The sequence below is a fragment of the Trachurus trachurus genome (genome assembly GCF_905171665.1).
Source record: "Trachurus trachurus genome assembly, chromosome: 9".
Classification (NCBI taxonomy): Eukaryota; Metazoa; Chordata; class Actinopteri; order Carangiformes; family Carangidae; genus Trachurus; species Trachurus trachurus.
Window position 1 is genome coordinate 28,261,302 of NC_139895.1, and position 26,104 is coordinate 28,287,405.

Sequence of the window (26,104 nt, forward strand, 5' to 3'; positions counted from 1 at the left end):
TACACACGTTGTAAATTACGTCATTGAGAAAAGCGATGAATGTGTGTGATTGGTGATCCACAAATGCTGAATCACACTTGGAAAAACAGAATTTTTTTTACAGATATCTTTTTCTGGTCCAGCCGAACAATGCAGCCCTACATCAGTTTAACGGTCCATTTTGTTAGCGGCAACTGGACTCCGCGAAGCATTGGCCTCCAGGCGGTTTACAAGATTGGTTTACGGCTTACGAAGATCACAAAGGCAAAATAATTGCCCAGAACCTCGCTCAAGACCGACTCATCTGTATGACTACAGACAGTGGTACCAACATGATCAAAGCTCTGAAAGACAAGACAAGTGGTCAACCTTCAGTGCTTTGGACACAGACTCCACAATGCTATAGGTAAGAGTGTAATGGCTATGATTTCTCTAATTTGCAAAAGACATGAACAGCCTAATTCAAACATGATGAAGTGAATGCATTATATCAAACCAACATATACTTTCACAAAATTTGCATAATTAATCATAATGGTTTACATGCCGTGTCAGTTGTGTGCATTAATAAAATGCACATATGTGAAAGAGTTTGTGAATGTATGTCATGTTCCACTAAAATGTATTTTGATTGTGTAACTATTCTTTATTTATTCCAGAGAATGGTGTGAAGGACCATTGGGGTTTGTAAAAAAGCTGTGTCTGCCTATTCTTACGACTGGAAAAAAAGAAAGGAAATGGCTGAAGTACAGGCTTGGTCTACCCACTCATCAGCTAGTAACAGAGTCCCCGACCAGATGACGTTCTCACCAAAACATTATAGAGAGATTTCTCAAATAGGAGAAGGCCATAGTCCATGTCCTGGGTTGAGACAAGAAATGTCGGCATCTTGTGCCCACTTGGTAAGACCTTGACGTTTTAGAGTCCATAAATAAAGTTGTCAAACCACTCCAAGACTTCACAGATGCACTCTCTGGGGAGTCGTATGTCAGCGTTTTATGCATTAAAGAAGAACTATGCAGGATTTGTAGCTCAACTACATTTTGACCTTAATTAAACAGCTTTGGAGTAACTGTGATGGTTTAATATATGGCTTAACTTGTTACGACGGAGAATGGAGACTCTCTGCCTTCAACTGCATATCGCTTATTGTGTCTCTTGGTTGAAAACCAACATTGCAAGATTGGGGCCACCGCCCTGGTGTCCCAGCTCTCGTCTCTGCGCACCGCGACACAATCACGCCCCCTAACCCGTAACTACACAGATATACATCGTAGGATTGTAACATCGTATATTTAACGTGCTATCACTCTATCGATTGAATTCTCGCCAGCTTTGTTGTAAACAAATGCACATGGCCTGGAGGAGGGTTAGCAAAACAGCAGACAAGCGAGGTAGACGACACAGCCACATTGAGGAGGTAGGTTACTAAGTGTTGTTGTGGAGATGTTACAAGGTCATGGGCGCTGCCTATGACCTCCACCAAAGGTCTCTTCAGCTCAGCATTTGAGGAAATGCAGGAAACCAGCACCGTGAGAAAACAGGAGGGTGAGGCATTCCACCAGATCCGCGGCCCCTACCCCGCTCCTGTTTCATTGCTGCGAAACCCAGCATTTTATTTCGTAACTGTTACGGGCACGGCCGAAAGGGGTTTGGCCTTGTGTCTGTGTGTCTCTCTCTCCCTCCTTGTTCCCTCATAGCTCCACCCAGTCTGGCTACCTTAAGAACTGTTACTATTAAACACACAGAATCCAGACGAAGCAAAACTAAAGGTAGAGTCAACCCACAAGAGATTGTGATTACGCTGCTGTGCAAAGCTGTAGAGAGAGTGACGTTGTAGAGAGGCACCCTGTGATATGGTTAATTAGCTAGTCTTCGGTGGCTTCCCGGGAGGCTTCTTTAAACGTTGAACTCTGCGAGTGAACAATGGACCCAAGGCAAGGCCCACTGCCACACAGAAAACGTACCCACACCCAGGTATCACCACCAAAAATAAGAAAGGCAAAATAACAAAGTGGCAAGAGTCTCTCTCTGCCCGACGACTACCTTACAGGGAACTTTCAAGCAAACACAGACAGGCAGTAAAATCACAAACTATCTTGAAATGAAGACTATACCACTACCTCACACAACAGCTACAAACATTTACTACACCTCATGGTTGTTCACACAAGCGAGACTTCACAGAAGCAATCTTCTTGACATGCCTCTGTATCCATTAATTCCTGATAATTGGACACCTCGTCGGGCATTATCCCATACATAATTAATTAATTAAATCACTGCTACAGTATATACAACACAAGTTTCTTCACACCTGCATTGTTTATAATCTACAGCAGGGTCCAAAGGTCTGAGACCAGTCACACCATTCAAGTGGATTTTATTCAATGGATTAATGAATCACTATCATAAACATATTCTTCACACAGTTCCACACAGTTCTTCATCCTAATGGCATACCCCTGGTGCAGTGACACACAAGCACACTCGCAAAATGCAAAAGTAATTTTTGAGCCATTAGTGCAACACACAGCTCTCCTTTTCTATTACCAGACCAACACACACACACACACAAAGAGGAACATGTGTGGGTGTGGGAACTGACCTTAGCGGGAGCACAGTCAGTACCATGTCAATAACAGCAGCCTGCATGTTGCCCTGTCTGTCTCACTGCCGGGCTGGTGTGTCAGTTTTATTACACACCAGCCAACTATTCCAGCAGGCATCTGCAATCATCCTTTACCACCTCATTACTCTCTCTCTCTCTCGCCCTCTCTCTCACACACATACACACGTATGTGTGCCAAAGCTTGATGATGCTGATGGAGTTAGGCAGCTCTGCTCAGCTTCATCTGCTCCTAACAAGAATCATGAATGAGTGACAACAGAGAGCAGGAGGAAACACTGAGGCAGTTGGAGTGGGCGAGGGGAGATGTTTTCCCCAAGTTCCACTCATTAATTTTCTGTCTCTCTGTCATATCCTCCAGTAAAGAGCATGGCCTGGTTTGTGTGCGTGTGTGTGTGTGTGTCAGTCGGCTTTTGAGAGAACCATCTCCTTATTGCTGTACTGACACTAACCCTAACCCTGCTCAGATTGTTAAGCCTTCTGCTGTGGAGGATCACAATGCTGATAAATATGTAAATGGAAGCAAAACAATATCATTGTAAAAATAACTGATGTGAGGGTCTAAGGGCAGAGGATGTTGTTATGATGCTGTGTAAAGCCCTTTGAGACAAACGGTTTGGAAAAATGGGCTATACAAATAAACTTGCCTTGCTTTGAGTCAGTGAGTAGCACCACAGCAATACATGAGTGATGAGCAGGTGTTTTAATAGTGAACATTTTGTGAGTTCCTTTTAGAGAGTAAACCAACAGCTGACATCACCACATGACCAAACCCAGTGGAGGTCAAACAACATTAAGATTTCAGTCAGATACTAAACATGAAAATAAATAATATTGTATTCCTATTACATCCTACATTTTATTATGCCTTATAACGCTCAATGGCCAAAGATGTTAAACCAGACACGAGTAAATAGTGACTGTATTAGATTATATTTACATTCTTTCAACCCTAGGGATATGTCTGTCCATTTAGGAAGCAAAAGTGATTGCCAATCAATTTAACCTGCTTTGGTGCAAATCAGAGTGAGAACAGATGCAATGAAGATCCTGACTGATTCTGTCTTGTGTTTTGCTGGTGTCCCATCTGTGTTAGCGAAATGGAAATTGCACAGGTACTCTAACTCCTCAAAACTGTGTATATCCATATGAGCGGCTGCAAGAAGGTTTGCTTTGTCTCCCAGTACAGGTTCAAGAGCATGGAGGAGGTACTACCCATCCTCACACTCCCAACCCAGCAGCAGGACCAGTATCTGCTTCTTAGTGTGAGGAGGATCAGCAGGAGCACTGCCAGATCTCTACTAAACCTCCAGCAGGCTCCTGGTGAGAATGCTTCTGACAATCTGTCAAAATCTTTGGTGCAGCGGCCCCTAGATTCATCCTCGGCCAGAGAGTGTAGCCAGCCACTTCCTGGATGTTAACACTGATGCCACTGACTGGCCCTCGTGTTCCTCTGACCAAAATCCAATTTACCCATGGGACACTATGTATAAGTGCTACAATACCACCAAGTATTGCACACAAACTGCCCTGGAGTTCCCTGATGTCCTGTTCCAGCTCTGGAGGCAGATCTAATGTGTTAAATCATCAGAGAATACTCTGATGTTATGTGGAGGCACACAGGCACACGGGGCTAAAAACACTGTTGAGTCACGTTGCCATGATCAAATTCATGTTGGATCAACCTGTGATTTCAATTTTTCACAGCAAATCCAGCACACACATTTTACACAATTGTGTCAATAAAGATTTGATTTTCAACTTGAATTATTTGTTCATTATAAAATGCTGTTGTTTTTCGTTGTTTGTAGATAGTGTCACTTCTAATTCTCTGAACATCCAGTACAGCAAATATACCACTACTACCACTATTTATTACCATGTTATTACTTGTGAAGGAGGCAGAGGACTAAAGAGCAGCAGCACCAAACGCTCGGCTGACCAGTCGTGTAAAGTAAATCACAAACATTTACAGATGTAGTGTTGGCCTGTGGGCATCGCCAAACATTCACAAACACAAACCAAGTCCACACCTTTCACCTATTCAGTGTCAGAGTGAGATCAAGTATGGAAACACATGACTGAAGAGCTGCTCCCGGCTGCGGTCGCATCCAGCTCCATCCAGCTGACATGCTCATCATGACCCAGGGAATTCAGACTAACACTCATTATTACTTGTTAGTTTTATGTTAATTTCCTGTTTTAGATTGTGGATGTAGTCTTGCTCTAGTGTAGACTTATAAAACATCAGTAGTTTAGTGTTCACACTTTCACTGTGAGGGTAGTTTTTGAGCCGCTTACTGTACTTTGAAGACAGAAACACACAGCTTTTCACAAATACTGGCATGCTCTCGCTCTCTCTCGCTCTATCGCTCTTTCTCTCTCACACACACACACACACACACACACACACACACACACACACACACACACACACACACACACACACACACACAGACACGCAAAGTAAGGAACCTAAAAATAGATATAAGTCGGAGTAAATTATAAAGAAGGTGTGTACTAATGTCTGTAACATCTACTAACAAAATAAACTGACAGATGTGCTGGTCAAATCTGAACTGACCCACAAAGCATTAACAGCTGTGATGTCGACTGACTCCAGCGCAGACATTCAGTTAAGTTCATCTTACTGTGACTTCAGCCTAAACATCAGGACCATTAAGATAAATGATTAGTCACAAACTGGATCTACCTCTGCTGGGACTGGGACAGTCTCAGACACTGGTGTGACTCCGATATGAAAACACACACTGAGCAGCATCATAACTATGTTTGGTTCAGTGTGAACAAGTAAAGTAGAAATAATGACGGATCTGGAAAACTAGGCTACAGTCGCGTGACCAAACTACCGAAATAAATACTGTCAGTTCACATTCAATAAAATGGAAAACGATGCAGCACAACCCAGCGTACTGTATAAATCCTTGATGTTAGAACTCATACCATGGAAGACTTCATCTTAACATGTAATAAATTAAAGACACTATAAAACATTCACAGACACACACTCAGTTAAACAGAAGAATTTAAAGCAGCAGACACAACACATACATCAGCACAGTCTGCTCTCTGCTATTTATATCCATCCATTCAGCCAACCATTCATCCAATTCCCACCAATCGGAGCAGACAGGAGTTCCCAGCAGGTGCGTAGAGGACCACCAGGCTGCCTTTCAGCTGTTCGGTGTCCAACCCCCTCAGCTGGATCCTGGCACCCCCTCCAGCACCGCAGGCTCCCCCTTCCCTGCAGCCATCTGAGGCCCTGATCTTAGTGGTCTCCACATGCCTGCAGCCAGCACAGCAGCCGGTCCCCAGCCACTCAAGACTCATCAGAGGAGTGTCCACCGTCCACCTGCCCTGTCAAACTGACCACAGACCTGACCGCTGAAATCCTGCCTCAGCATGGTCTGCACAGTGCGGGCGCTTTACACACACCACTGCTTAACCTCCCTGCTTCGCTGTCCTACCTCCAATCTGGATTAGCCCGTGCTGTAGCGGATTAGCCTAGCCCTGGGAGGGAGGAGAGACTAAAAATAACAACAGACTCACGGGGCCTCCCGGACCTCCTCCTGCTCCCGTCCCACGCAGAGTCCTAAGTGCTCGCACAGCACTCCTCCACTTCTTGCGCAGGCCAGATGACATAGCCGGCAAGCTGATGCAGAGAGACTTGACAGCGGTCAACACTCCTACTCTCTGTCTATCACTTTGAACACTAGCCTGCTGCTTTTCCTGCTCTCTCTGTCTGTCTCTCCCCCCCCCTCACACACACGCGCGTTATACCACACTTGTGAGGACTATATTCACTCAACAGAATCAGAATAAACATTTCCAATATACTTTGACTAGAGTGGAACTGGACATGTGACTGGGACGAAGAAGTTTTTTTCTCCCCCTTGTTTAAAAATTAGGAAACTGGCAAAACCAAACTCAGATTCAAACAACCGGGCTTTCTGTGCACTATAACAGTGTTGAAATGTTAAAGGTCATTTAACTTCTGCTACAGTAGTGCACTCATTCTCATAAAAAACTGAAGAAATGCCCAGATTTTTCTTTGAGTTGCCCTCAGCCTCAGCACCGGCTCCCCTCAGTGTGCTGAGCCCCCTGCTCTGTGCTCTGTGTTACCTGTGTGAGGTGGAGCAGCTGGCCGAGTGGTGCAGGGAAAACAACCTGCTCCTCAACACCTCAAAAACTAAGGAGCTGATAATTGACTTCAGGAAGAGGAAAACTGACATTTCACCACTAATCATCAGCGTGAACACCTCTGAGCTGCTGAAAAAGGCCCAGCAGAGATTGTAGCCTACTTCCTGGTGCTCACTCAGGAAGAATAACATCTCACAGGGACTGCTGGTGTCGTGCTCCATAGAGAGCATAATATCATACTGTATGTGCGTGTGTGGTTGACCAGCTGCACAGTGGCTCAGAGGAAAGCGGTCCAGAGGGTCATCAACACCGCCCAGAAGATCGTCACTCTGGAAGAACTACATGGTTCCTCAAAAAAAGCACAGAACATTATGAAGGACACCTTTCACCCCGGTCACTCCCTGTTTGAGCTGCTTCCATGATGCTGCAGAGCGAACTCAATGTATGGTATGTGTTTGTTTCTGTCTTTATTTTATTATCAACATTATTTATTCCAGCTATTCTTTTTTTTATGCTAATTTATCGTCTCTTTTTATTTACGGTTGCACTGTCTGGTTTGGCAGCTTAGTTTTCGTTGTACATGTGACAATGGCAATAAAGGATATTCTATTTTATTCTATTCAAAACATTTACAATTTCACATACGTCTAGTTATATGTCATTTCTAAAAGCTGATTTATGCTTCTGCGTTAAGTTGGCGGCGTATCTCCTCAGAGCCCTCTGCAGCGCCGCAAACCCCGTCGCAGCCTGACGCACACTTCCAAAAAAAGTGATTCATAGGGTTAGTTTGTATAGCTCAAAATCAAGAGCTTTTTCTGCTTAAAAAATTAAGTTTGTTATGCATATACATTATAATGAGTTGATAACTTAATTTGATAAGTTGGTCTAAATCAAAATAAATAAAATTGCCGTAACTCAATAATACATGAATTTTGAACAGATATTTCTGCCTTAACTTAACATAGAGGTGTATTCAGTTAGCACAACTTAAAAATCTGTGTCTGTATTTTGTTAGAAGTTGAGTACAGGCTAACTGCTAGTACATGTTTAGTGCGAACCATGCGGCATGCCTGTTGGAAGCACAGGATTGAAAAGACACCAGTGACCAGAGCACAGAGTTGGAGACACCCATTTGCAAACTTTACAGCTTGGTGAGTACAATCTTGACTCGTTTTATTCACAACAGCTATCAGTACAGTTAGTAGGCTACAAGAAATCGTTTTTCACCACTAGATGCTGTTTCTCTGTCAGCAGTTGTCAAACAAATATTGTTGAGATGCCACAGGACTAGTTATAAGCTAGTTGTTAGAATAGCATGAGTGTGCACTGCCATTTCTTTGCAGTAGTTTGTGTGCAAATTGTATAAATTAGCATGTTGTACTTATTTGTGCCTTTTCTTTTTATTTAGATAAACCAAGAATTAAGACAGATCACCACTGTCAGCCTGCCCTGGAGTCAACATTCATGGGAAAATCAGTCTCAAGAGTATGACTGTCAAAATGTTCAGACTGTGTTCAAAAGACTGTTTTAAAGGGCTATTTTATATTGTAAGTTTCCTAATTTATTGTATGCTGTGTTCAAAAGACTGTTTTAAAGGGATATTTTATATTGTAAGTTTCTTAATTTATTTTATGAATGCTACTTTTTTTTTTATATATCATATACACTCAGTCCTGTTGCTGTAGAGTGAGATGCTGACTTGTCTTTGAATAAACAGTTAATCAAACTGAAAGTTCAATGTGTGATATATTCTGACTTAGATAAATAAGTTCTTACTACTAAAAGAAATTGAGGTAACAATTTCCATGGACATTTCTGAGTAGAATGAAATGAAAATAAATAAGTTAGAATAACTAAAAGGGGTAATTTTAACACAATTAAAATTAAGTTGGTTTGACTTAAGTAAGCTTGTAGAGGGCAAGGGAAATCATGTTGCTTGTACTTGAGTAATTAAGTTGGCCTAACTAGAGAAGTCTTGTGGCATGTACTTAATACTAGCTAAGTTGAAATAACTTAAAAATATCCATGGAAATTGTTACCTCAATTTTTTTACGTTGAGCCAGCACATCATTTGTTAGAGTGTACACACGAGGCCAGGCAAACCACAAGGGCTGTGAATGGTCGACCACTAGCCTATCATCATGGCGGTGAATCACACAGCAACGCGTTGCCTTGATGCAGAACTTTGAAAGATGCACAAAAGGGTCGAGGCACCGGCATAGTTCAGCTTGGAGTTGTTGCATAAACCAGACTTAAGGTGCATAGTCATATTACTGTTTCTATGTCTATCACAGAGGGCAGGATGTGGTTAAATCTCAGAGGTCTTACTGAGCACTTCTGATGTATGAATTATTGAGAGACTGACTTAAAAGCAATTCATGTTTCATCAGTTTACAGGCTGACAGGGGATCAGAACTTCTCTTTCTGTTCTGCTGCTGAACCATGTGAATAACAAACCCAGACTACATCAGTCATCAAAACAGACCAGCTCATCATCCTGGACCTCTACAGTACCTCTACCTGGCAGTAAATCTGATGGCTTCCTGCAGCACAAAGGGAGATGATGGAGTGATGATAATGGCACCCTATCACAGAACATAAAACCCACTGATCACCATGTTCGTCTATAGATAGATATCAGTAGGTGACGTCACGGTGCGTTCCACCTGGCCGCCGCCATGCTGGGTACCGAACTCTGAGTTAACCTCTATTCAGATCAGTGCAGCCACATCCTCTCTGACCAGAAGACTGCTGCCTGATGTAGTTTGGATATGGATATTTCTCATTTTGATGGCCTTGCCTTGAAAGCACACACCTCCAGCACCTTTCTGCTGGACGAGCTTTGCGGTGCGCCGCTCTCTCTCCCGTTAAAAGTTAATCTAGCTCACCCAGTGGACCTCTCTCTCTCTCTCCTCGTCTCTCTCTCTCTCTCTCTCTCTCTCTCTCTCTCTCTCTCTCTCTCTCTCTCTCTCTCTCGCTCACTGTCTCTCTCCTGTTACTTATATGTGTTTAACCAAATACACGAAAAGCCAAATCAAATCAAAAATGCGTAGCCCATTTCTTTTTTCTTTTTTTCTTTTTTTTTTTTAACTCACAGACATTTATTTTCATAAAGTAATAAAATATCTGGACATTTTGCCATCGTTAACATTGAGACAAAAGGCTGCAGGAATGGAAGAAGAATTCGGCAAATCATCTTATCACGCAAAAAGGCACAACAAACAGGTTTTGCACAATGGTTTGCACAGATAAGTCTTAAAATATGCGCAACACCTTCTCATCACAATCCACGCCATCTACACGTTATCAGCTGTTATTAAAACCCAACTCATCAGGACGCAATGACCACCACTCACATTAAACAAACCGTTAACTATTAATCCACACTCAAACCGAAGCAACAATAGTGTTAACTGTACTCAACAAGCTGTTATTACAAGGTTTACAACAGATATGACAGACAACCTGGGCCGTGTGTGTGCGTGTATAAGAAAGGGAGGGAGGGAGGGAGAGAGAAAAAGTAGGTAAAAGCTGCTAGCTGTTAGCTACCGTAGCTCAGGCGTCGGTCTCCCGTCAGGTAAAAGCTGCCGTTTATTCCTCAAATGAAGCTCATGAAGTTGTGGAGCCTCTCCGGTACAGTTATCCATCACTGCTGTTGAATTAGCCGCTAAACTGCTGGACGCTAAAACCGAGGGGGCGTCTGTGTGTTTACAATTCACGAAAGCAACGTGAACGTACTGTACGTGCCGCTCACACTCAGTAGAGTGAGGCAGCCTCCCTTGGCGTACATGTCTCCCAAGCTGTTTAATGACGGTAAAAATGAAACAAAGTAAATATCCTGGATAGTTTCTCTTTTCTGTGCTGCGCTGATCAGAGCGGCGTCCCTACCTAGTGTATTTTACTTAGCAACGATCTGTTAAACAGGAATAACAGACTGTTAAATGCAAAATCAAGATGTAAATAAATATCAGAAATATCAATAAATTATCGGAATACGACATTGAATAGAGCCATGTAATAAAAAAAAGGTTTATCCACTATTTTTGTGAGATTTGATGTCACAGCCATGGATGTATTAGGTCACAGCCCATAGACTGCCTTTGGAAGTCGGTACCCAAGATGGCGCTGTGACCAGCTGCGAACGCTGTGTGACGTCACGTGATATCTATCAATAGTTTCTTCTTTGACATTCCTAAGAGAAAGAGGGAAAGACTCTAGTGTGATAAAAACTGCACAGTTAAATCTGTGGAGCAGCCTGCTCATCACTCTGGACTACAACACTTGAGTCATCTGGAGGGCCCACAATATCCTAGTGGTTCTCAAATGAGGGTAGGCTACTGGGGTACTTGAAGGCACTCCAGGGGGTATGTGAGATGCTTTTTTTTCAAATATATATTCAAAAAATAGCATCAGTTCAAAAAAATATTATTTAATAAATATCTATAAGTGTAAGTTCATGAACAGATTGCCATATAGATTCATGTCACAAGACCCAAACTATCCTTTAAGCCTTGTGTGTATATCTATAAAGGTGTGCAGAAATGGCCGTTTGTCCTGTTCGTCACGCCGAGTTGTCCGAGTTGCCGCGAGTTTACCCGAGTAAGGAAAACAAATAAAATGCCACACTTTCATCCTGGATTTACTCGAAAATAGAATTTTGCACAAAGTTTGGCCTACATCGTCTGATAGATGAGTTATTACACTAATGTTAAGACCCACAGTGGGCTCAAATTCAATTTTCTTTTCTGTACAGCTTTAAGGTATGTAGGTATTAAGTGTTGTTTGCTTGTTACCTTAATAAATTTAAAGTAATTTCAATTTAATTTGTGTACATTTTAGACATAAACATTAAAAACACACCCTTAGTAAAAGGTAAAAAAACGAATTCCCAAAAATTTAAATGGGAAAGAAGGAATTTCAAAAAATTACAATGGAAAAAATGGAATTTGGGAAAAAATAAAACTGATTTTATAGGGCCCTATGGTGTTTTTATCGTGCAGGTCCTGGAGGGGATGTTTGGCTATTGATGTTATTGTTGTTGAGCATGGCAGCCAACAGTAAAGTTGTTGTTGGTTAACCACAAAATGTTGTCCCCTCTGATCAAACAGTACTCCGTTCACTTCCATTTGAAATGGTCCAGTGGCGTTTATGACTGTGGTCTGTTGTTTCATTAATCCTGAACATTCACTCCTCCACCTTCAGCTCATCATCATTCTTAAAAGCCGAGGACAATGGCTGCCATTGTTTTACCACATGTTTTACTGGAACAGTTCCTCCCAACGTTGTAAATATTTCAGACATTATCTTTCCAGTCTAAATAAAGAACACAGCTCCTCAGAGATGATACAAGATGAGAAATGCACTACAACTAAGAAAAGAGAAGAAGATGACACTGCAACATACGTACTGACCTCCCACAGCAGTTACACAGCATTAAAGCACGCTGGCAACAGACTGAATATAATATAGTTTTACATCTCTGCTCTCAGTCAGTCAGTTTCTTAATGTTTTTTAGAAGACTATCCCAACCGCAGTGGTCCAGGTTTAAATCTGATTCATGGCCCTTTGCTGCAGGTCTGCCCCCTTTCCTTCCTGTCCCTCTCATACTGTTACAGTTTTAATTATGGCCCCAAAAAATGTCTATATAAAAAAAGAGAGAGAGTAAAGCAGGATTGTGAAAACTAAAGCCACTGTTCCACAATGCACAAAGAGAGGGGGGAGGAAAAATGAGAGAGAAGGCTTCAATTTAAATGGAGGCTTCGTTTTCAAACTAAATCTGAGGCGCTGCTGCATCCCTCATCAGAGCTGTGGCCTCACAGTCCAGAGGGAGATGAGTCAACAACCACAGAGAAGACTGTAGGGAGTCAGACACAAGACATGACACTCACAGTCAGATCACTGTCAGCTCACTCAGAGGGGGGAGCAGAGGAACGAGAGGCACAGAAAGAGGAGGAGGTAGATGAAGCAGAGGAAGAATAAGCACATAAAGAAGAGGATAAAGAGGGAGAAGATGAAGAAGAGAATGAACCAGAAGAAAAGGGAAGAAGAAGAGGGAGCAATCAAAGCAGGAAATGCATTGGAGGCAGAGTGAGAAGAGGAAGCAAATAAGCAGGGATGGAGGAAGATGAGGAGGAAGAAGAGGATGGAGAAGAGAAGGAGATGCTGGGACAAATCAACAATTACATTTTTTTCTGAGTTCTATTGCAAAAGCAGCTGTTAGGAGTAAGTCAAGGCAGCAACCTGAGTTGGACCAAGGGATGGGTGTTGTACGGCCAAAAAAGTTGCAGAAGTTCAGAAGGGCTAGAGTCTAAGACCAAAATGCAGACATGTATTTGATGAGTTTGATGAGGAAAACCAAGACATCCCATTAGCCTCCGTAGCGTAGCTCTTGAGCAGTTTGCGGCTCTGCTCCACCGTTCTAAAAATAGCTTGCACCGACAATTAAAGGTAACAAACCTACTCATAAGACTATAGGGATTATGGCAATGGGTCAATTTGCCAAAATGTTGAACTATCTATAAGTTTAATTTTATTGATGCAATTTTATTTTGAAAAAATAGGCCTAATGTATGCAAATTAATCATACATACAGTATATTTTCAAATGTTAACCCTTTTAAATTTGACTAAACCATATATACACAAAAAAGTTAGCTTCATGTCATTGACACAAACAGTTTCTCTCAAAGGGCTTTACACAGCATAACATCATCTGCCCTTAGACCTTCACGTCCACTGAGGAAAAACTTCCAAGAAAACCCTATAGATGTTGAGGTTGCATTATCTTTACTTTGAATAAAAAATAAAATGAATATATAGCCTGATAGATAGTGTGGGATAGAGCGTGATAGTTTTTACATGACATGTCCAGAACATATTTCTTTAAAACTGTAAATGTTGGATTGTTATTTCTATCTATATCCTATCCTGATGAGTTGAAGAGCTGAAGACAAAAACAACACATAACAAACCAAATCAAAAACTGTGACCCCTAAACTGTGACATGAACCAAACCATGAATCTTGTCAGCATAAAAAAAAATGCTTTTTCTAGCTTCATTTTTAAATGTATATATTCATTCGTCTTACTTCTTTTGAACATTTTCAGCAAGGTTTGACGACATGGTGATACTGATGATAACTTGGATCACTTTTGTCACTATCATAATACTTGATTTCTTTACCGTTTCATGTTGAACCTTACTGCTATGACGAGTTCACACTGTTTTATAATTCATAAAGCACCACTGACACTACACAGCTATAAAAAGAGCTGCTGTGTGTAGCTGGTGAGGAGGACAGCTGTGTCTCCGTAGGACAACCTCACCAGTGTAATTGTGTTAGTTTGCTCCACTGAAGCACAGTTGCTGACAGCACACACACACACACACACACACACACACACAATTCATAAAGTTGCATATTCATCAGAGACAAGTGAGGGAAAACAGCTCAGACTCGTTCATGTGTTCACCACAAGACTCTAAACATGTGTTTCAGCGTCATGAACCTATACAGTGTTTATGTAACTGCTTGCTCCTTGGTCAATTTAATAACCTTGTCAGAACATGAAGCTAAAACACAAACACACACACAGCCGCTCCTCTGTGAACATGCCACAACACTGATTACAGGACAGATCTGGACACTGTCTCCTGTGTCCTTATGCTGATGTCAGGAGAAAACCACCTCCTCCTCAGTGTGTCCTGCAGGAGGCGCTTAAGGGAAACAACACCTGCAGACCAGGACCATGTGTCTTCAGTGAGGTTATAAGAACACCTACTGTATTCACATCTGCCTCAATATGTGTTTCTGTTTCAACATATAGTCTTGAGTGACAACTCCCCCCCTTTATACACAAATAAACAGGTCCACTGTCGGTGTAGCTTAGCCCAGCTGACCCTATCATCAAGGTGCTGCTATTATAAGAGAATGAGGGAAAGACTTACAAATTCTCTAATTAGACTAGCAAAACCCTAGCAGCTATAGACCTTCCCATTTACCAACGGTAACGACTGCGTAGGCTGTGTCCTCTGAACGATCCAGCACCTGAATTGAGACACAGCTAGAGAGTAACATACTGAGAGAAGAAACTGCAATATATAAACAGCTATAACAGCTATAAACTCCTAACCATTCTTTTCAGGATATCAAACTTTGATCACTAAGCATTTAATACAAGTATGCTATCTTCAGCTATTACAGATTTCATAAAATTGAAAAATATGTGAGTTCTAAGTTTGTCACCACACATAAAAATTTGCCATAAAACACCATGCCAAATTTGAATAAATAACAATGTGGTCAAATATAATAAAATGAGGTTTCAAACATGAAAAACTGAGCAGCCTTCTCCCCTCTGGAACGCCGGGGTCGTGTCTGCTGAAGCTGAAACCACAGCCGGCCTCAGGAACGGCTCTGTATCCCTGTCAGTTAACTTCATGCTTAAAGGGTTTGACTATCTGACTTGAGGAGGAGCAGGAAAAGTACTGATGCTGGTGCTTTACATGTTTCTGTACTCTTATATCTTACAGTAAGAGGAGGGATCTGCTAAGTAGGGTACGGAGTGTGCCACTGGTTCCTGGTTTTAGGAGTGACCCAAAATATCTCCAACTCAGAAACAATTAAATACAGTTTATCTTGACAATTCAGTAAAACATAGTTCTTTTTTTTTCTTTACATGTTTTCAGAAGGAGGTCTGTAATATGTTTATAAATGAAACTGCAAATTTGGTTTACATGATCTTAATGACTGACCAGACTGGGGGAAATCCTCTTTACTTGTTGTTTGAGCCAGTAATAAACTGCAGGTATAAACAGTTCAGTATCAGAGACACAATCAAGTAAACTTGCAGAGTGATGCAGGCAGTTTGTGGTTTGTTTGTGTGTGTGTGTCCGTCCATCCTGTGAGTGAACGTTATCTCTGGAATGACAGGAAGAGGGAGGGAGGTTTTACAGACTGCTTCCTTTTCCCTTTGAGTTCATCTCACCACACCCTGAGCCCTCAGGCCAGGACTAGATCACCACCACTGTGTATGGCACATCAAAGACATGTTGGCCTCACTTTAACTCATCTGATCAGATATGATCTTTATCATCATCATTAACAGTGGATGAAGCTCAGCAGTCACGGACTGTCTGCCTCAGGAATGTGGATTTATCTCTCAGTTATTTTGTCTCATTAATGATAATCTTCACATAAGGTTGTCATTATGTCCAGTGTAGAAGAAATTATTTTAATTACTTTATTTTGGCTCATAGTTCAGGGTTGAAGACTAGTATTTAGAGATTTTTATTTGATTTTAAGGTTTGTAAAAATGATCTCATGTTGTGTTTCTGTTGAATCCTGTGAGTCCTGTCTGTCCTCTCACAGTTGTGCGTGTGTGTTTGCATGCGTGCGTGTGATATGAAAATTAGGGCCTGGTGAGTCATGCTGGTGTATGTGTGTCTGTGTGAAATGTAAATTAAGGACCAGTGGGTGTTGCTGTTGTTATAACAACCCTTCCCATTGTCACTCTTAAACACAGCTGCATCAGCATCTAACAAACTAAAATGCTCTTTATTTTTTAAAACATTTGTGTCATTTTAGAAAAGCATTTTGTGTTGCAGAAAAAAACAATTGCACTAAATGTTTTTGCTTTACAACAATTTAAGTTTTAAAACTTTTTTGGCAATTTTTGAGCTTATAATTGGCATCAATGGGAGAAGGTTAGAGTGGCTCGTATCACAGGAAGAGTGGGAGAACATGTCAGAATAAAAATATTCTTGTCATGTCTTGTTAGGGCCACGGGGCAAACGCACCGAGGCACTATTGTTATACTGTGAATTTTTTCTTATAATTATTATTCATCTTCCGTACCTTATTTAGATGTGGAACTCTTCGAGTTGTTGGACAAATTATATATCAAACCGTGCGGTTGGATCGGGATCAGTATTCTTACTTTTCTCTACAGAATACGAAAAACTCCCCATAGAGAATGAATGGGATGAGGTAAAAAAAATTATTGGACTTTTTTCAAACATCTAACGCTCCGGTCATTAAAACTGTAAAATGTGGGAGCACCACCCCATGTGTTGAGGCTCCTCACTGCAGGTGACCCCGGTTCGAATCCCGTGCTGAGCAGCCCTATCCTGCGTGTCATCCCCCCCCTCTCTGCCTCCCGTGTCCTGTCTCTCTCTCGACTATCCTGTACATTAAAGGCGAAAAAGCCCCAAAAAATATACTTAAAAAAACAAAAAAACAAATAATTATGAAACTAAAATGTAGTCTTGTCTATTTGTGTACTACTCCCCGTTTCGATAGATATTATAGTTTTTGATCAATCCCTGTTCAATGACCATGATCATTTTTGGAGAAATTTTGAGTTTATAAAGGGTGTGTATTGGGGGTGTGACGATACACTCAGCTCACGAGACTAGACGATAAACGATATTGGGTTCACGAGAACAAGACAAGACGATATTTTAACATTACTTTTAAGAAAACTACAATGACAAAATATATGACTGGACAGAGTCACATAGAGTCACAAAATAATGCAGGTGTATTTTGAAATGTTTTATAACTTTGCATGCATGACCTAAGCATGGGTTTTTAAAGGTAGGATTGGAGATCCTGGAAAAAATAGTTCTAGGCCACATTTTGAAAATACACAGACAAAAGTCCAAGCCCCTTTCCTCAGACTTCTCAAAAAGAAAAAAGAAAAAGGGGGTGCTGTTTTCATTTTTTTCGTAATTATAGCTCCTCAATATCAGTGCTTATAGAAAGATGATCATGTGTCTGTCTGTCTCTCCCGGCATGGCCCCCGTGGCCCTCTCAAAATTTCAGTACAATCTTGTCTTTAAAGTATTCAACAGTCAATTTCACATTCTCGTTCTACTGTAACTCACTGACAGACAAAGAGAAAGAGGTCCGGCAAAGGTGTCAAAGCTGACTGTTTACTCCCAGAATGCAAGTATCCAGATTGGAAGCCACAGCGATGCCTGGTATGTATTTTAAAGAAGACTGAAAGCTGTTACAGTATGCACCAATAACACTGTAGGTCACTTTTTAAAGTTTTTCTAGGGAGACTTTACCCATGTAAACTTGTAATCATGGTCTGTTTATAGAAGTAACAGCCACTTGTAAATCTGGCAGGATGATTTTGGAGATATCCTACTGATGAGAATTGCTACTACAACTGGAGATCAATGAGATACGAGACAAATTCTAAACATGGTTGGGAGAGGACTACAGGTCAGGGGGGGGGGGGATATGATCATCCCGACATTACGAGATTGCATAACAGGCCCCAATAACAACTGACAGTCTTATCACAAGAACAGCACTAGAAGCGGTGGTCACTGTGATGTGATGCCACAAGATGAACAGCAGGGTCCACAAGGAGATGTCCTCTGTTGAGACGGACAGGGGCTGGAAGCCAAGATCAAGGCAACACAGTAACAGACCTCCAAGAAAGGGTCTCAAATATGAAGAGCTGGACGGCACCAGGCCCTGACCTGATCCATGAATGCCTGGCAGCACAACCAGCTGCTAATGGATATGATCCATCTTGAATGGTCAACTGATCTTGGGGGATTGTACAAACCAAAGCGAGCAATTCCATCCAACCACAGGCTGATCACCTGCACAACATGTAAGCTCCTGTCAGACATCATGGCAGCTAATGTGCATGGCCCGTGACCGTGACTCAATGCATGAGTCATGAACAGACAAGAAGACTGTAGGTCCAGGTGCCTGGACTGACTACTAAGCCTACAACTCAGTGCCTCACTTATGGACCCTCGAATGCCTGGAACTGTAAAACACCAACAGAACACTAAGAGCCTTCATCAAGAACTAAATGGGTCTATGTATAGAAAACCAGGGACGCTCTGTTCTCTGCTGCACTGCATAGGCCTGGACCCCATCAGAAACAACACAACCACAATGAGTGGCTTTAGATACCAGCTACGGACTGGAGCAACCTCAGAGAGTGCCTCTACATGGACAATGGGCCTTTCCCATGTCTCCACACTTGGCCGAGTTCGCTTGGTTACACACTTCGGTGACGTTTTGCTGGTGGAACGTACATTTGCATATAGTGTGAGAGCATGTATTAAGTGGCCAAGCGCGTGGGGAGATTTAGAAGCAATCAGGACATACTTGACAAGCGCAGCCTGTCATCCGAGTGCCATTGTGCACACTAGCACAACTCTGACGCACACAAACAGCACAGCAACAGTTTTAATAAACAGTGCTGCTGGATCACAGTCTCATACTGTATACTCCAAAAGTGTCTCTATGCGCAAGATTCAAATCATAAATGTGTAAGCCCATAAGTAAAAAAAAAAAAAAAGAGAAAAGAAAAACACAGGATTAGTGTGATGAAAAATATTCACATAAGTTATAATCAATAGAGATAATTCATAAAGATAACAGGTCAAAAATGATCAGATGTAGAAGTAAACGAAGCCTAAAGACAACAAAACTGAAACAGAAAAATATGAGATAAGATAAAAGTGGGCTATATAAAATATTCTACTTGGCCAAATACCGCTCCAATGCGGTCTTAACCGAAGTGTAAAGTGCAAATTAAGCGCGCTGCACTTTTGGTTGTTGGAGAAAAGTGTGATGAGTGTGCATACTGGGACAGGCCCAATGTCAAGCTGTATACCAGAAGTGAGGGAGACATTTACTCACTTCTGTATGAAATAATGTTTTGTGCTCTTCTGGCTCATCCAAGGGTTCAGGCAGGTGTGTGAGCCAGACAAACAGCAGGAGCATTTACTCATTAACCCACACCACCAGGATCCACTGCATATTGGATATTAGAATGGTATCTGGACTAGATTAGCGTGGTTGAATGGCCATCCTAACCCATGCAGGGACAGGTTTGTTCAGGAGAACAACAGTGGGTCGAGGCCTCTGAGCTGTGCAAACACGAGTGTATTTACTACTATGAGGTTCTTAACCGTCATGGCTAGTTGTTGTGGTAGCAGCTAAATTAACATGTCACATCACATGACTGTGCACACACGGTACTGTGTGCACTGGTATGTGAGAGCTCTGCCCCGCCCCCAGACACATCAGGAGACAGGTGCAGAGGGAGGAGTGACATGTTGTCAGACAAATGTTTTGATCACAAACAGTGACTGTTCATGGGAACTGTTGCACTAACAAACAGGAAATCTGTTTTCCAGATGAGTGTGGTGGTAACGTCTGGGGGTGAACTTGAAAATGCAGTGTGTTACTAGGATGCATGGAGAGTTGAGTTTACTGTGTTCTTTCACATTTTTATGGTTGTGTACCAACATCACTGCATATTTATTATTTCCCATACTGTCACATTGGTTTGCATACTGTAGACTGCTCTAAGAAAAGAAAAAGATGAGGGTGGGAGACTCATTCAGCCTGGTGAGTGACCTGCAGCTGTCTGCAGAAGTGTAAGAAATGGAGTGAGCTGGAACTTCCAGGGGGAAGGATCATGTTTCTGTGGGATATCAAGGAAGGCAGGGAGGCACAGAAACAGAAAAGACGGAAGGAAGGACAGGGGGAGGGAGGGAGGGAGGGAACCGACTGCAGTAATTAACCACAGTAATCAGTCAGGGTTTGGGGATAATCAAAATTTAACATACACATGTACAAACCAGTGAGACACCAGAGCTGCGTTGATGTGGTCTTCTCTGAAGTTAGCTTGGTTTTCAGCAGAGCACTCCCCCTTGGCCTCTGAACCTATTCCCCAGTCGGGGGGCACTGCTAGTAAACACACACAGGGAGGGAGATACAAACGGACAGGCAGGAATTTTATCAGCCAGCCACTCCCAGCAGCTATCTGAGCCTCTGTGGTTCTCACTGCTCCTATCCCAGGAATTACTGTACAGCTGTGTTGGCCTAACAGGGCGTGGCTCAACCTCCCACTTCCACATGGAGTCACAGAGGCTTGACGCAGCTACTTATGATAATTGAGGGTGCAAGATTTCATTGAGCAAGGTGATGCAAACACCAGTCAACATTATTGAATTCGACAGCTCAATGAGCCACATTCTACTGAATCAACTTAAAGTAGAATCAGCACGTCCTCACTTTTATAGTTAGGTAAATAGAGCTGAACGTGCTGAGACAACAACCTGCTGCTGCCACCAGAGGGCAGCTCATCTCCCGCTGGTTGTAAACACTGTGATCACATGTAAGGCAATATATCACTCCACTGTTATGTAACTGATTTAGCTATAACTGACATGAAACTATTAATATATTCCAACAAAACCTGAACATTATCATCCCGATGCTCGACTAGGTGCTAATAATGTAACATCTGAGTGTGGTGCATCAGTGTGTGTCTGACTGTCGGTGCCAGCCATCTATATTTGATATGTGTGAGAGCTCTGATCACTGTCAGCAGCTGTGTTACTATGAATAGGTCACTCGGGCTCCCTGCAACCGTCAGAGGACAGAATAGAGCTGATGAACAGACCCCACTGAATCATGGGAGAAATGATACTTCAGAACCACTGGTCTTTGACACAGTGATGGTGACAATGATGCACTGATGAGTGTGTGATGATACACTCTCTGTTAGAAAGGAGAGGAGGCAGCTGTCACTGACTTCTTGTTCCATTATACATGAAGGTGTTCCAGCATGAATGAACAATGCGAGTTGACTAACATTAGACCTTGTTTAGGAACAGAGACGCTCTTCTGATGAACAAGAAGAGAGGAACTCACTGAGCGTTCATTTACTTCCCTCACTTGTTTCCTTTGTACTCAGATCAGCAGTGAAAGCACTGAAGCTTCAGGTTCAGTTTGAGGACAGACACTTTGTCTCACCTCATCTCCCAGTCAACTCAAGTCACCTGCACTTTTGTACTGTATGTATTAAAGGGATAGTTCAACATTTTGGCAAATTGGACCATTACCATAATCCCTATAGTCATAGGTTCGTTACCTTTAATTGTCGGTGCAAGCTATTTTTAGAACAGCGGAGCAGAGCCGCGAGCTGCTCAGAGCTACGCTACAGAGGCTAATGGGATGTCTTGGTTTCCCTCATCAAACTCATCAAATACACAATCCAACAACTCCAAAACGCTCTCGTGGACAAGTTGTGACCTGCACATTCACCACGCTATGAGATAATAACAGAACATTACGAGATGGAGTTGTTTTTTAGGTAAATTCATGCAAAACCGCTGATGCGCGTTCCTGTCGGGGACAGTTTTTCAGCAAGCAGTCTCTGCCTCGAAAACAACTCCGTCTCGTAACGTTCCGTTATTATCTCATAGCGTGGTGAATGTGCAGGTCACAACTTGTCCACCAGAGCATTTTAGAGTTGTTGGATTGTGTATTTAATGAGTTTGATGAGGGAAACCAAGAAATCCCATTAGCCTACGTAGCGTAGCTCTGAGCAGCTCGCAGCTCTGCTCCACCGTTCTAAAAATAACTTGCACCGACAATTAAAAGTAAAGATCCTAATCCTAAAACTATAGGGATTATGGCAATGGGCCAATTTGCCAAAATGTTGAACTATCCCTTTAAGTAACCAATTGAACATTAAACTGCTTTCACCTTTTTACTCTTTATTGACATTTCAAATGTTTTCCACTCTAATACATTGATGGAAGCTTCTGATTCTGTCAGTGTTTGACTAAAATGTATCATTTCAGTTCACACACTTCAACCAGCTCCAGAGCCAACTCAGGGTATGAAATCTGTTGGAACAACTCTTGAAAAGATCACAGTTTTAGGCTTAGATTGCATTCCACAGTCTTAATCGCTATCTGCAGTCCGTCACTGTTAGTGTCTGATTTTATCATGAAAGTTCTCACTTTATTTCCTTTATTTACCTTCTGATTTACCTTCAGCTTAGAAACTGTACCAACAACCTCCTTATTTCATATGGAGTATTAATTTGGACAGGGCTATTATTATGTGTTTAGATTTGCTACAGGTCTCTGAACCTGTGTTTATTTATGAACATATAAAACTACAGTTTTGTTTTGCGTTTTCTGCTCCTTTGGTTCAGGTGCTGCACCTTGAAAACCCTGTGTGACTGCATCGCATGTGTGCATAAATTCATTTTTTTTAGTCCACTGCCTTGCAGTAAGTCTTTTGTGACGTGTTCATAGGCAATCACAATTGCAATAACACACACACGCACACACACACACACACACACACACACACACACACACACACACACACAGCCCTCATGATTTCCCATTAAGGATCACAATTAAACTGAAAAGATTTGAGAAACTGTAGGCCTATCTCTCTCCTGTCGAGCAGAGCCATCCAGACGTGCAGCTTCAGTGCGATGCACACACACAGAACCACACAACCAGTCAAATCTGACCCACAAGCAGAGTTGTAATTGTCCACTGTGGTCACAGAAACATGAGTAGGCTACAGTTATGTCGTTGTTTCATTTAATCTAATTCAGCTTCAGAGAATCCTCCTCCATGTTCACAGTTCTACTGAACAGGGCATCAGTGTTCACAGGCTGAATATCCCCCTCACACACTCTCACACACACACACTTGTCTGATTACATCCAGTGACCTAACCTCAGAGAAGTCAGTGAGGATCAGAATCACAGCAGGTCCCATCAACACTGGACTAATGTCAGAGTTCACCCAGTCAGACCACTGGTTCCTGTAACAGCCTTTCTATTGGCTCTCCTGAAGTACAACAGGTGTATTGACACGCTCACCATTGGCTGGACTGGACAGTCACATCTTGCAGGTTTAAATCGCGCGCGAGCATACACGCACGCACGCACGCATTCACACACAAACAGAGAGAGAGTTGAACAGCAGTCATTAGCACAGAGGTGTTGTCGTTATGGCGGAGTTGTTCCCAGCTGTAACGTCACTCAACGTCAAACACACACAAACACAGTGACACTCACTCCGGCGATGTCGCTCCTGCTCTGGTAAGAAGCCAGTCTTCCTGCGCCTTTCACCGGCATCCTGCTGCTTCTCATCGGCTGCACACAGCTGTAGTGTGTGTGTCGTCGCAGTGAGACCCGGGCCAGGCGTGGGGTTAGCGGTCGTTAGCGCGGCGGTGGCTAGTCGCTGGAATGAGACATCTCTCCGCCCCCCGTCGCTCCAGTTCCTGGGAGCGGACAGCCCACTGGAGGCAGCGGTCAGGCAGAGGGAGGTCCGTCCGAGCAGCACCGCTGTCGGTCCCACTGCTGCTCTCAAAGCCCTGGAGAGTTCCGCTTCCTGGTCGCTGCTCTCCTACAGTAGGCTAAACACAGCCCGAGCCGCTCAGCCACCACGACAGATGCACGTAGTATGTCCAATCACAGCTGTGGGAATCCGGACCAAAGTAAAAGTCCACACGCAGGAAAGGTTTCAGGGCCGGACTCTCTTGTTGTTGTTCCACACGAAGACACTAGATGGTGTGTGGGAAAGTGTAGCGTCTTGTCAGCTCTCAGTCCTATAGAAGAAGAAAAGCTTCCTCCAGAGTTGGAAGCACGACCACAGCTGTAGTCAACCACTACTGTATGTCCGGCGGCCCTAGAAGGCCACACTCCACCTCCGGGACAACGCTTCTGACTGCACAACTTTTTTTCTTACCCCAGTGTAAAACTTGTAACGCACCAAACGTTTGAGGCAGATAGTAGCCTATACTTTTTATTTATTTTTTTATTCAAACTTTCGTGGCGCATGTGTATTTTGAGGATATTTTGGGCTGCACGTCTCACTGAATCTAATGTTTGATAGATAGATACGTAGATAGATAGATAGATAGATAGATAGATAGATAGATAGATAGATAGATAGATAGATAGATAGATAGATAGATAGATAATGTATCCCAGCAGTTTATTAGTAATCATGGTAGTAGTTCACAATAACACTAATAATAAACAATAAAATGTATTGAGTCAATTCATGTGCAACTTCCTTTGGCTCAGGTGTTTTCCAGTGTGATGACCTCCTGAACCTCACAGTCCTGCAGCAGCTGCAGCTGCTTGTCTGACCTGCAGAATGTTGTTGAGAGGCTGGTTGGTATTTCATTTTACATGCAGCCCAGACTCTTGGCTGAAGAGCAGGCCTAGCCCTCCAAAGCTCACCTCAGATGTATCATGCACAACCTCTGAGTCACCTAAGACTTCAAGTGTTATATGTCTGATAACAAAAAAGATGGTTAACCAAAGGATGGCATACATAATACATCAGAGAGCCAAGAATAGAATAAATCCACCTCACCTGATACTTGAAGGAGCCACTTCTTGAGAAAAACAAATTTCATACTTCATCATATTCTGAAGCCAGCTTTTTCTTTGAAATCCAAACATATGAATTTGTCAAGAAAATCAATAGGATTCCTTTCTGCAATCTTAGACCAGCAGCATCCTCACAACTGATTGCGGAGATTAAAAAGCCTAATGGGTGTACATCAAGTATAATGATAAAACAATTTTACACTTACCAACAATTTTACAAATACATGATAAGGTTTCCTACAGAATATTCAATGCGCTTGAGCATGACTCTCATCCTGCATTTGAGTATCTGAGTGAGTCCATATTAAATAATACCATTTCTATTGACCTGATTGTAAAATGGAGAAGTCCTGAGCCACTGTTCTACCATCATGTTCTACCATGTTTTCTAAACATGTACCTTGGAGTCAGGCATACCCTCAAACATTAACAGAGGCATGGATATCTCTGCTAGTAAAAATATGTTAGTTCTGATCCTCCCACTCCAGAGATCATCATGTCCATGGTTGGACAAGATAAGGGCTGCTATAAATCACACAACTATCTTCTGTCTTCACAAATGGAATGTAGGCCTATTTAGATTTTTTTTTTTTTTTTTTAAACAAATACCATGACTGACGTCTCTACTTTCGGCACTGACTATAAGTCTTGTGGCCATAACAATCATGCAAAAAATATTTCGACACTTATACAGGGGTTGGAGCAGTGGGTATCACTAAATATTATATCAGTCCTCCCTGCTCTTGATACCATGGTGCAACCTTGAAGCAAGATCTTGTGCTTCCTCCTTACCATCTGCCTCATTTGCTGTTGGTGTCTGACACTGGCACATACAGCAATAACATCCTGGTAAAACCGGTCTGACAACACTTCAGGGGCCCATGATCACTTTCTTTTTTTTTTCTTCAGTTTTTCTTAACGTTGTGTTTTCCTTACAGTAATAGGCTACAGCATGTTTTACCTCAATCTTTTTTGCACATTCTCAGGACCGATATCTATTGACATTTTTGTCTGCTCCTTGTGAAAACAACTGAGACTCTGCAGGCTCTGAATATGCGACTGGTTTCATCCATCTGTGTGTTTTATCTTATCACACCACGCCCCACATCCCAAGCTGACAGTAAAA

The 26,104-nt window shown here is 42.3% G+C and overlaps 1 protein-coding gene across 1 annotated transcript in view; it reads right to left on the reverse strand.

The window, feature by feature from the left end:
• The window catches only part of LOC310991560 (tight junction protein 2-like), a 61,768-nt gene extending 37,777 nt beyond the window's left edge, over positions 1 to 23,991 (reverse strand). Inside the window, exon 1 of the mRNA XM_083979310.1 lies at positions 23,653 to 23,991. Within this exon, the coding sequence (XP_083835436.1) occupies positions 23,653 to 23,727 (75 nt within the window). The 5' untranslated portion in view covers positions 23,728 to 23,991. The remainder of the gene's footprint in view (positions 1 to 23,652) is intronic.
• Between the last annotated feature and the right edge of the window lie 2,113 nt (positions 23,992 to 26,104).